Genomic DNA, 12,694 nt, shown 5'->3' with positions numbered 1-12,694 from the left:
AATGAAAATGGCAAATTGTGGAGGGGCAGGGGGGAAAGACAGGTGCTGTTTGCTAGTTTTATCAAAGTAGACAGAAGCAGAGCATAGTGTTTCAGATGGCCTTATTAGTAACCTTGTACTCTCAGAGGAATTGTACTGAATGTGAACGGTGAGTTGGATTTATACCCACTGTTGTGTACAGGAAGCTCCCAGATGCTCATTTAGAGTGAATGGCTCTCTGTGAAATAACTGGGCTTGGAAAAGAAGGAAAACATCTCCAATAGGAGACTGTAGGGTATATCCCACTGAGATGGTACTTGATGTGAGGCAGCACATGCTGAAATCTGGAGACAGATCTTCCATATGGTGGAGGTTTGAGCCAAGATTTCCCTGCCTTAGTAGACTTGCTAATTTAAAACAGCATCTTGTGTTCTAAGTGGGTCACAGCTCGAGCAAGAGAAGGAATTCCCTTTTGGAATGGAACAAGGATCTTTATGGGGAAGTCTCAAAGAACAAAAGAACAGAACTATAAATTGTGAAAACTGCACAGGTTACCTGCTGTTTCTCACAAAGAGCACCAATGCCATTGACAGATCGGCTACTTGAATAAAAGCATTTTGAAATACAATACATAAAGATTTTTACCTTTGTTCCACTGCTGCCTTTTCTGTGCAGGAAGAAGTCTCTCCCAGAGTAGGTGACTCAGGATACCTTTCATGTGTACCACTGCTGTGAAGGATGGGCAGCTGGAAGTTGCTGCCTGACAAGATAATTTAATGCTGTCTAGAACTTGGTTAGATGTGATAAAGCCTAATCTGTTTACTTCCTTCTCTTTAAAAATAAAAAAAGTTGTTCATCAAAACAAAAGTTGTGTTTTGAAAGTCTTTTAGATTCCTCAAAGTGTAACATGATGTTATGTCAAAGTAACATGCAGTTATTCTAGATGGGCTAAAGTGAACTCTTCTAACTTTCTCTGTAAATAGACATGTTTATACCTAGCTACTCTGTTCAGTGATATTGAAAAAGATCTGATGAATGGGATTTTTGATTTTTTTTTATCTTTAACTTTATTCTGGTCTGAATTGCGCTAATGTTCCTTTCAAGTGAATTTCTAAAAGTAAGAAGTCGTAAGAATATGAGCAGTTATTTTACTTCAAGAGACTGAGTTCTTGCTGATTTTGCTAAAAGAAGCATTTTGAATTGAGCTTACGGAATGTCAAGGAAGTCTGCAGTGAGAATATCATCAGTCAGAATAGGCTTGCAGAAAACTGGTAGGTGCTTGCAACCAACTGGAAGGACCAGTGATGAATAGAGATCGTATATAAAAATATAAAAATATTTAAGTTGCTTGGGAGGAATTTCCTGTTAAATGTGGTGTTATACTAGTGTGATTTGGTTAGTCTATGTTGTTTTAAGTGCTGGAACATCTTTGATATCCCTCTGAATACAATGTGCTGATGTTCAATGTCTCTGTTCATAGTCTGATCTGTTGTTACCTGCAGATGATGTAACTTAATTGTTTCTGGGATGTGAGCTGGCCATATTGTGCTCTGAATTGCTTTGCTGATCATAAAAAGTCTACTTTGAACACCATAAAGATAGTACTGAAAAGATAGCTTTTTGTGTTTGCAACTGCTAACGTGCTTCTCAGAGTTTTCTTCTTTTCTCTAGGGTGTGCGTATCTCCAAGGCTACGTGGTATTGTACTTTATTTGAATATAATTATTCTAACTTGTGCTCTCGTTACCCAGAGGACATGATGAAAAGTAGCTTTTTTTCTAAAGCTCAGCACTATGAGTCTGGGTAGGTCAGGAAATAAAAGGCTAGGACTGCTTCTCCTTACTGGGTATGCATAGTACTTCGAGAAAATGCAAGTGCTTTAAAATTCATGCTCAGCTTTAATAAAGGGTTCTCTGTGGTAGCTGGAACGCATGATTTGATACAAAGAACATCCAATGCAGTTGCTTTTGCAATCTGGTTATATCTGCTTTTTCTTGCCTTTTTTGTGCATGTAACTGCTGATGTGGCTTAAGTTCTGATGTTTTGCTTAATAATTTTTTTTTTTCCTTTCCTATCTGGTAAATAATAGTTTTCTAGTCTCAAATAATGAATAACAATATCGGTTCCTTGCTTTTGTGCAGTACTAAACCACAGTAGAATCTTTCAGATATATTAGCTACATCTCACTATCATCTGTATATTTTGTGTAACGGTGAAGCTTGATTGCTTGACTAGTTTGAAAATAAATATCAAACAGGGTTCTGTATGGATTTGCATATGTGTCAGACAGTGGTATGGACAATTAGTCCTTCAACACTTCAGTTGTTCAAAATTTCCCTTGCACAAAGACTGCATTTTCAGCAGGATAAGGAGGTGAAAGACTAATGAGATTATGCTGTGATCACTTCAGAGCCATAGGGCACAATATGCTTCTAACTAGGATTTGCTTGAGTTCAAGGTACAAAATACTCCAGGGAAGTCTTCCAATATCCAGGCGTCTGTGTGTGCAGTACATGATTAGATTCGAAAGGAGGCACAAGAAATGTTGGTGTATGTAAATTAGCAGAATGACTGACAGTAGTGCCTGTTTTGCTGAAATGCGTTTCATTCCTTCTTCACTGGAACCCAGTATGTTTGGTTTTTCTTCTTGCAAATTTATATGATGTACATATATGTATATCACTTCTATATGTTTATTTTTACGTTTATACAGCTTTATCACTATTTTTTACATCGTCCTTTATTTTGTAAAATTAAGTTGCGTATTTGAAGTTTAGTGAGTGAATTCGTTCTGTATGAGATAGTCCTGGATGTACTGTGTGACAGTGCTCTTGTGCTAAGCCCTTACGTAACATTGTTTTATATACTGGATATTTTAGGAGCTGTTTCAGGTGTTCACACTTTTGGGGAATAGATATTCAGTGCCTGAGTTTACAAAACATTAATAGTATCAGACTGTTCTGTCTATTTCTTATTGTGATCTTTGTCCATCTTTTGGGTAGAGTCAGTGGAAGCAGATGTAAAATATTAACTTCAAACCTGAGACTTACTTGCATATATTGAATGTTTGGCAGTCAAAACAAAACAGAACAAAAACAAAAACAAAAAAAAAAAAACAACAAAACTTTTTTCCTTTTTTATTTTCAACTCCTAAGCTCTTTACCATGCCAGGAAGACAAGTGTTAACTTTTTTTGGCCATCTAATGGACAAGTTATCACATCACAGCTGAACACTGAAGCAGGAAATAGGATGGCAATGGCTTTATTCCAGGGCTCCATCCAAATGAACCAAGTCCAATTTTAGCTGAAAAAAGGGAAGCTGTTGAGCTATATACCCAGCATACCCAGGATACCTGCCCTTATTTGTAAGACAGTTGGAGTTGGAACTGAAAGGCTACTCTTATCTCCACAAAGCTTGTACTAAATGCAACTAATTTCATATGGGAGTGGATGCAAATTCTAGACAACATAATCTGTGTGGGTGTACATATCAGCTGGGTGAGTTGCTGCTCTGATGAAGTCTTTTCTATGTGGTTTTCCTTAGATCTGTGAGAATTCTCATTTATAGAGAAGAGGTCTGCATCTGTGTAAGTATCATCATTCTAGAATAACTATCTTATTTCTGTACAAGAGGAGGAGAGAAGTATGAATAAGACTGAACTGATCCTATAGCTTGTGTTTGCAGAGATTTGCTGATGTTGTCCATTTTGTGATGAGGGCATTGAGTGCACCCTCAGTAATTTGCAAATGACACCAAGTTGGCTGGAAATGTGGATCTGCCTGGGGGTAGTGAGGCTCTGCAGAGGGATTTGGACAGGCTGGACAGCTGGGCTGAAGCCAATGGGATGAGATTCAATAAGGCTAAATGCCAAGTCCTGCACTTTGGCCACAACCCCAGGCAACACTACAGGCTTGGGGCAGAGTGGCTGGAAGACTGCATAGAGGAAATGGGCCTGGGGGTATTGATTGATGCTCGGCTCAACATGAGCCAGCAGTGTGCCCAGGTGGCAAAGAAGGCCAGTGGCATCCTGGCTTGCATTAGAAACAGTGTTGCCAGCAGGAACAGGGCAGGGATTGTCCCCCTGTACTCAGCTCTGGTGAGGCTGCACCTCGAGTATTGTGTCCAGTTTTGGGCCCCTCACTGCAAGAAAGACATTGAGGCCCTGGAGCGGGTTCTAAGAAGAGCGACAAAGCTGGTGAGGAGCACAGGGCTTATGAGGAGCGGCTGAAGGAGCTGGGATTGTTCAGTCTGGAGAAGGGGAGGCTCAGGGGAGACCTCATTGCTCTCCATAACCACCTGAAGGGAGGTTGTAGTGAGCTGGGGGTCAGCCTCTTCTCTCATGTAACTGGTGATAGGACCAGAAGGAATGGCTTCAAGCTGTGCCAAGGGAGATTTAGGCTGGATATTAGGAATTACTACGTCTCTGAAAGAGTGGTCAGGCACTGGAATCGGCTGCCCAGGGAGCTGGTGGAGTCACCGACCCTGGAGGTGTTCAAGGAATGTTTGGACTTTGTGTTGAGGGTATGGTTTAGTAAGAACTATTGGTGATTGGTTGGACTGAATGATCTTGTAGGTCTTTTCCAATCTTGGTGTTTCTATGATTCTGTGTATGTTTTGGTTCCAATTTCATACTGAACAGTCTTACTGTGCCAGGAGAAAGGCATTTTATTTTCTTCAACCTGTGAACTGAATCTGCTTACAGACAAGGCCAGAAGTACCACGTTGTAAGCAATTGGCACTACACTCCTAGATACAGGAGCTCCCACTTTCTGTTTCAGCAAGCCTGTAGTTAGTCTGCAGTTGTCAATATGCAGTGCTGGTAGAACTGCTGTATTGTTGGGATTGTCTTCCGCCTTTGTGGAGTTCAGATAGCAGTAAAAGGCTACAGCTTTGTGAGGCAGACCTGGACTGAAAGCCCTTTCACAGTAGGGATTCTGCCTGTATGTCATGTCTAGTGTGAGGCGTTGTGGTTCTGTTCTGAAAATACTTGCTGACCACAGAAATACCATGTGGCCTCCCGGGAACGTTGTTCTTAGGCAGCAGATAGCTGGAAATAATGTACCCCTGATGTACAATAATGCATCACTCCTATGCCAATACCTGATCTAAACCCTTCCTCTTCATGTAAACAACCCTCAAGTCCCGTGATGCTTCTTTTGACCCGACCTCATTCTTAGAGCAGTCTACAGTCTCTCTTGGCCTATTGCTTTCTGCTCCTCATGATCTTTACTTCATGCTGCATTTGTCTGAGATGCCAGGTGTGCTTCTAATTATCATCGTATCTCACCTCTCCAGCAGAATGAAAACTCCCTCTTCTGAGCTCGTGCCAGAAATAAATGAATTATTAAGGCAGGGAGGGGAGATGAGGTACGGTGCTGCAGCTTCCTTGAAACACTGCTGTTGCATGGAATGTAGCTGTGCGGTTTGGTAAACTGGAGGTGCATGGAGAAAGTTGGTAGCATGCAGGAGGTGTGGCAACACCCATACCACCATGCTGGAATTTAGCTGTGTGTTCACTGCTAAATCTAAAGGGCTTGAGTCTATACTAAGAACTTTTCAGACTCAGTATTTCTCTTCCTAATCTGTACATTTGTGTTCTGGTTGGGGTGCACGCGTTCAGTTGATTGAAAAGGTGCTTTTCACTGATAGTTTTTACTTCTATAGTATCAGTGTTTTATCACAGCTAATAGAAGAAATAGAAGAAAGTACTCATTTGTATACGTGACACAAGTCCTTGTTCAAGTTACTTCAGCATTGACTTCCTACAGTATTTTCAATTGCCCAATAAAAGAATAGTTAAAATCTAGATAATGGGCAAATTACTACTTTTTTCAATATTATTATTTACCTATTTCTTAGGCACAAGTTCTGACTTGAAAAGTAAAACTGAAAGAGAGATATGTGGCCAATGTGAAATCCAAGTTTACCTGAAAGCAGTACTGATGGTATAACCTCAACAGATAAGTTTATTCCACTTTTTCGGTCAGAATGTTTGTTTGAACTTTGTTTTTTTTTTATAACAATGTATAAATGCATCAGTGTGCACGAAGTCTACCTTGGTATAGTTAAAGGAGCAAGTTCAGTCTAGACCGTCTCCTGCTTTGAAATCTTATTAGTTAAAAGCTTGATAACAATCCTGTTCTTCGATCAGATTGACAATACTCAATTGTCAATCACTTGGAAATTACAGAATTCAGGAGAATTTAAATCTTTGAATTTAGCTTCTTGTTCGAAGGATCAAGTAATCTTTAAAATAAAACCTCATTTTATATGTGCTGGAGGCTGAGTTTGTTTCATTCAGAATATGTAATATTAAAACAAAGTAACTTCTTGGTTTTGTTTTTCAGAAATGGAGGAACAAAATGCTGGATCTGGGACTGAAGACTTTAAAGGATTATGGGATTATACATTGAAGAGCCAGCAGGCGGAATGCCTGAGTGACTGAAGAAAATGGGTGCTAATGCATCTAACTACCCTCACTCATGTTCCCCAAGGGTAGGGGGAAATTCACAGGCACAACAGACATTCATAGGTAACTTCTCAGTTATCTTGTTGCTTATGTAAATGGGTTGCTGGATTATATATGTACTGCATTTGAATTTCTTGCAGTGACACCATGCAGTTCTAATTTTCTAGGTCATCAGCTTGTATCTGCTCAAGCTTAGTAGTGCATGAAATTTGGTACTGTCCAATATCTGTTTAGCCTATGTAGGCAATAAGTTTGCAACTGGCAATCTGCCAGTTACTAGTAAACAGATGTCAGATTATTTATAAATAAGTGCTTTCAGATAATTCAGTCATAGAGGGAAGACTAACAAGTTCAGAGAGCAGCTGCTGTCTGTTAGCAGTACCTTTGATTTTTCATTCTTCCTCAGATGTTCTGTGCAATGTTCTCTAAGCACAGAACCCTCCTGATCCTCAGTACTTCCTGTAGTATTGGTAATGTTTGTAGGAGGAGAGGAGATGATTTATTACCAGAAAGGTTCCTCTAGTAGTAAACCTGTTAAAGTAACTGGCAATCTTGAAGACAACTTTTTCTGCCCTTCTCCTGTTTGTGGAAGTTGGGGTGAGGAGAGGAGTGTTGCTTATTTTCTTAACCACCTTATTTACAAGGAAGGGTTCTGCTTAACTAGAAACTTCGCAAAGCTCTTAAGAAATTACTTACTCATCCCAGTCGTAACTGGGGCAGCTACCAACTTTATATGCTGCTCAGTCTAGCCACGAAAAGACTTCAGTGTAGCTCTCAGTACTGTCATGATATAAATGATAAATAGTTAGGTGATGAATCTAAAAGGCACTATTTCAAAAGACAATCTTTTTTTAAAAGAAAAACAAAAAGCCACCCTGACAGCCTGAAGAATGATCTTTGTTGTAAATAACATAAATATTTTATAAATGCTTTTCTCCTTTATGCCTTGCCTTGCAACAGTGTATCAGTACTTAATAATATGCAGTGACTTTCTTAATCACCGCTGAAAGAATTGTGGCATCCTTAGCAGAGAGAAATTTACTTGCTTTGTAACTTGTGTTTTGTTTTATCATCTCAGCCTTTGTATCATTACAAACTTTTAGAGATCTGAGTAGAGGACAGCACACAAGCTATTTTATATTTATGTTATATGAGAATTTCTGCTCTGGACAAAAAACTGCATATGTGTGCTTGTGCTGAGTCAAGGAAGAACTTAAGGCTTTATATATCTTCAGTGTATCGTAACTAAGAGTAGTGAAATACTTGTCCCAATTGTTACGTACATTATTTCTAAAATCACAGTCAAGACTATCGCTGAAGTTGATCTACCTTTATATTGAAGAGAAACCCCATGCAGGTCCAATTAGCTCTTAAGAGGGGAAAGTTCCAAAGGTTTTGTTAAATTGCATAGCAAATTTGTCTGTTTGTACATGGAAGCTTTTGGTAATGCTCCTCGGTATTAAACCCCAGATAGAAACCTATTTTTTAGTATTTCACAAAGCAATTCCTCAGTAGGTTACAGATCTATCTAGAGTCTTTTTTTGATAAAGGTCTAAGAGCATGTCGTTGTTTCCTTTCAGGCAATGAAAAATGAGTGTTCTGATTCATTAAAATCATAAAACAAAAATTCTTCATGGAAATTTTCTGATGCTGCGGTGGCACTTCTGCACGTGCCCTAGTAGAGTAACTGCTCTTTATGTAACATTGGCAAGTATCCATTGTCCTGCTTTGTGGTCATTGGCTTTTTCTTGAATCTTGTTTGAATAGCTGGTTTGTTGTAGCTCTCAATAGAAAATAGTTTTGTTCTAAAATTGGCTGAGATTTTAATCGCCTGTGAGAATAACCATGCTTTTCCTCTACATGAACTTTTTCAGATTCTTCTCTATGTAGTAGGCACTAGCTCTGCTTACTGCCCAAAAGCAGAACTGAAAATATGAGAATTGATGTAAGAGCTCAAAGTGCATCAATATTTCAGTTTTAGCAAAAGCTTACTAGTTAATCTCTTGCTGTTTGTCTACAGCATTCAGATTTCACACAATTTTCTAGGGCAGTACATCTGTTCAAGATGTTAAAAACTAATTATAGAGCTGTATTTAAAAATAAGTGTGTTGGCATGCGAAGGACTAGACAAATCCTGTTACTCATTGTCAAGTGCCCAACTAATTTCTCTTGGGAGTCATCTGTTTCTTGTAAGTATTATCTGTTCAAAACTAAGTATGATGTAGGGGCTTTTTAATAACACTTAATAGATTGCTACCTTTTATTATAGTAGTGGGCAGTAAATTTTTACTTCCTAATTCTAATCCTGCCTTCTGAAGGAATACAGGTAGGTCAGGAAGATTCAGAGTTGTCTTTGATAGATACTGAATCACCAGTTATTGAAGTACTGGAAAGACTGTGCTGATACATCACTACTTCTGCTTCTGGCAAAAAGCAGCTGTGGTGACAGCTGTATTAGCAGCAGTGCTTTATCTAATTGTAGGGGTTAATAGTGCTGTTTGCAGTAATTCTGAAGTGAAATCCTGAATGTATCCTGGGGTATGCAAAGGTTTGAGTGGTATTGTAGCATCTTGAGGTGATTCGAGCACAAGTAATACTTGATGGCAGCCTTCAGGGAGGAGAAATTGAGATTCTGGTGTCCTAGTTCTTGTTCAGCAGAACGTAAGGGAATATTGTACATATTCAGATTCACTGTTGGAATCCAAAATACTTAATAATGAGCTATTCCTCAGAACAGTATTACAGAATGTTCGAAGTGTGGTTACACTTCTATTGTGAAATGTAATCCATACTTTTTCAGTGGAGCAGAAATTCTAGGTTCATCTCAACAGGGAACTAATTCTCCTCATTTCTATTGTAATATCTAGTATATCATGTGGAGAGAGTGTTTATGGTGGATTTTGCAGTATGATCTCTGTCAAAGCAGTTCTGTGTTACTGGTATATTCCTTTAAATTGATTTGAATGTCTTGAAATTTCAGTGTTTAATGACACGTTGCTTGATTGAACAAAACTTCATGTAGCATGACTAAAACGATCTTTCCTCTAAGTCACAAAGGCTACTTCCCCAAACTTTCACTAAAAATGAATCTATTACATTGGGGTGATCTGGGGGAGTTTTACTTAAATTGATTTAAAAGTCAATGTATAGCTTACTTAAAATTATTGAGGCTTAAGTAAGATGAGAATCTACTGCAATCTTAACTTGCTAGATTTGCCATGTTCTCAAATACAACTTTGAATTGTTCCTGTTATATTCCAGCTTCATGATAGTATTTGAAATAACGTGGTAACTAAAAGACCACAACACTGTATATACTTTAAGTGGCTGACCCATAACATCACCGCAAGTAGCATCACATCAGATCTGACTGAAACATATGGACCAGAGAGAAGTGGCTGAAAGATACAGAAGACCACACAAACTATGTGGTGGTTGCACATGCTTTAATCTTAAACACTTCAGAAAGTGAACAAGTAGTACAATTGTTCAAGTTTATTAGAAGAAAAAAAGAAACTATTGCCTGTTGCCAACAGAGAATTTGACAAATATATTTTGATCTAAATCAATTATAGTGTTATTTATACCATTTGCAAATGTCTTATTTTCTTACATTGTCTGTAAGTTGTTGGTTTGTACTTTTTTTTTCCTCCCTGTAAAGTCTGAGTCTTCCACCATCTGGTTTCAGTGAAAATTCTGGAATTTAAATGAGAAAATAGCCCTGTAATGAGTCACACTTCTTTTTAAACTGCAGATTTTTAACCACCTTAATAAAAATTCAGTTTTAGTAACAGTGTGGTGTTGTATGTCCTGCTAGCATTGAAGCATCAGTGAAGGGTTCTTCTAGTAGAACAGGTCAGATGTGTAATGCAGATTATGTTGGGGGGAAGTCTATTTTTTTTCGTTACATGTTTAGATCACAACATGACTTACGTGTAAATGAACACTGAGGAAGAATTTATGTGCATTCTTTTAATTGCATAATGTTCCATTCAAAGCAAATCTTTGACAACAGTAAGGTTTAGGTGTTCCCTATTATCCTAAATGGAGCTCAAACACAAACTGGAAACTGCTCTGTGAAAGGAGTCCATTTTATGTTTTAACTTTCAGCATTACTTGATAATGCACAAGGTTTCTGTTTCGTTGTTAAAATTTGGACTGGCATTTGATTTATTGTATTTAATTTTCCCAACCCTTTAGTATTGTATTCTCTTACTTTGTTTTGCAGTATTTTTTCTCTTGTTACTGTATTAGGTATCTAATGCCAAGTGTGTTTTTCTGGTTAAAATTATTCTTAATGTTAGAAGAACTGGATTTGGAAAGCACTTTGAAAGTTGGGGGTGGTATTATTTCAATAAGCTTTAAAAAAAAAAACCTGTATTTCTTGCTTCTCCTGGAGTTAATACAATGAAACTTGTAATATTATGAGCACAATTCTCTCTTCCTACTTTGGTAAGCATGTATGTGCCACAGAACTGCATCAATTGGCATTGCCTGGCTCTTCTAATTGAGAAAATTACAAGTTTTAATAATAGATTATTTAGTAGCTTTAATAGTAAACATCAACTTTATAATAATAAAAACAAGTTCAGGCTTTCAGATTGTTTGAATGATCTGATGTGAGGAGAAGGAAAAAACTGCATAACTTTCAGATACTCTGATGAACTGTTTGAGTATGACAGACCTCTCTTTTAAGTTTAAGGAATAAATGTGTTTAATTTTCCTTTCTTTTGCTTTCAGGAACATCATCCTATTCTCATCAAGGTTATGGCTGTGAATCAAAGCTCTATAGCCTTGACCATGGCCATGAGAAACCTCAAGACAAGAAAAAGAAAACCTCTGGCCTTGCCACCCTCAAAAAGAAATTCATTAAGCGTCGGAAATCCAGCCGATCTGCTGATCATGCCAAGCAGATGAGAGAGCTCCTCTCAGGCTGGGATGTCAGAGATGTTAATGCATTAGTAGAAGAATATGAAGGGACATCAGCCTTAAAGGAACTTTACCTACAAGCTAATTTGGCAAGACCTGAAGCCAGGACACTACAAAAAGACATGGCTGAACTTTATCAGTACAAATATTGCACCGATGTAGACTTAATATTTCAAGAAACTTGTTTTCCTGTGCATCGTGCAATATTAGCAGCAAGATGTCCGTTTTTTAAGACACTGCTTTCTTCCTCACCAGAATATGGGGCAGAAATAATAATGGACATTAACACAGCTGGCATAGATATGCCTATGTTTTCAGCTTTGTTACACTACCTTTATACAGGAGAGTTTGGCATGGAGGATTCAAGATTCCAGAACGTTGATATTCTTGTGCAGCTTAGTGAAGAGTTTGGAACACCGAATTCATTAGATGTTGATATGCGTGCGCTGTTTGATTACATGTGCTATTACGATGTGGTTCTTAGCTTCTCCTCCAACTCTGACTTAGTTGAAACTTTTGGTGGAAGTCAGAACTGTCTAGAAGAAGAGCTCAGAGCTCACAAAGCTATTATTTCATCACGATCACCGTTTTTTCGTCACTTGCTGCAGAGGAGAATACGGACTGGTGAAGAGATCACAGACCGAACTCTACGAACTCCAACTAGAATTATATTGGATGAATCTATCATACCAAAAAAATATGCTAAGGTCATCTTGAACTGTATGTATACAGATGTGGTGGACCTCTCAGTTTTGCACTCAAGCCCTTCAGTGGGCAGCTTAAGTGAAGTTCAGGCTCTTGTTGCAGGAAAGCTAAACATGACTAGGGCTGAAGAAGCTATGGAGCTTTACCACATAGCACTGTTCTTGGAGTTTAACATGCTTGCACAAGGTAGGTAGTACTGTCCTTTCTGTGGAATAAATGATGTTATTAGAACAGTTTTTTATCTTGCAGCTCACAGAGTCATAGAGTGGTCTGGATTGGAAGGGACCTTAAAAATCATCTAGTTCCAACCCACTTACTAAGGGCAAGGATGCCTTCCACTAGGGTAGCTTAATCATAATTAGGTTAGATATTAACTTCTTCAAGAAGATGTTTATGTTAAATTATTGAAAGTAATTAGGTTGTGAACTTCCACAGTAGTTCAAACAGTAGCTTAAAAAATAAAGGAAAAGATATTTTTTTTCCTGCCTTTTTCCATTTGAGCAAGTCTATTTTCTTCTTACCTATGTAGCAGCCAGTGAACTGTCAGTGGGTAGTCTTTGTTTGTTTTGCCTTCCAGTAATTATCTCCTTTCTTCAGGAGTAGAGGCAGGAT

The 12,694-nt window shown here is 38.2% G+C and overlaps 1 protein-coding gene across 3 annotated transcripts in view; it reads left to right on the top strand.

Moving 5' to 3' along the window:
- Positions 1-12,694, top strand: part of BTBD7 (BTB domain containing 7) — a 51,546-nt gene that overhangs the window by 11,799 nt on the left and 27,053 nt on the right. For all 3 annotated transcript variants that reach the window (XM_052693623.1, XM_052693625.1, XM_052693624.1), the window contains exons 2-3: positions 6,327-6,511; positions 11,189-12,268. In XM_052693623.1, coding sequence (XP_052549583.1) covers positions 6,430-6,511; positions 11,189-12,268 — 1,162 coding nt within the window. In that variant the 5' untranslated portion in view covers positions 6,327-6,429. The remainder of the gene's footprint in view (positions 1-6,326; positions 6,512-11,188; positions 12,269-12,694) is intronic.

Source organism: Tympanuchus pallidicinctus, unplaced genomic scaffold (genome assembly GCF_026119805.1).
Source record: "Tympanuchus pallidicinctus isolate F22 unplaced genomic scaffold, pur_lepc_1.0 scaffold3, whole genome shotgun sequence".
In the NCBI taxonomy this organism is placed as follows: Eukaryota; Metazoa; Chordata; class Aves; order Galliformes; family Phasianidae; genus Tympanuchus; species Tympanuchus pallidicinctus.
The sequence above is the reverse complement of the archived record's forward strand: the minus strand, read 5'-3'. Positions and strand labels throughout refer to the sequence as shown.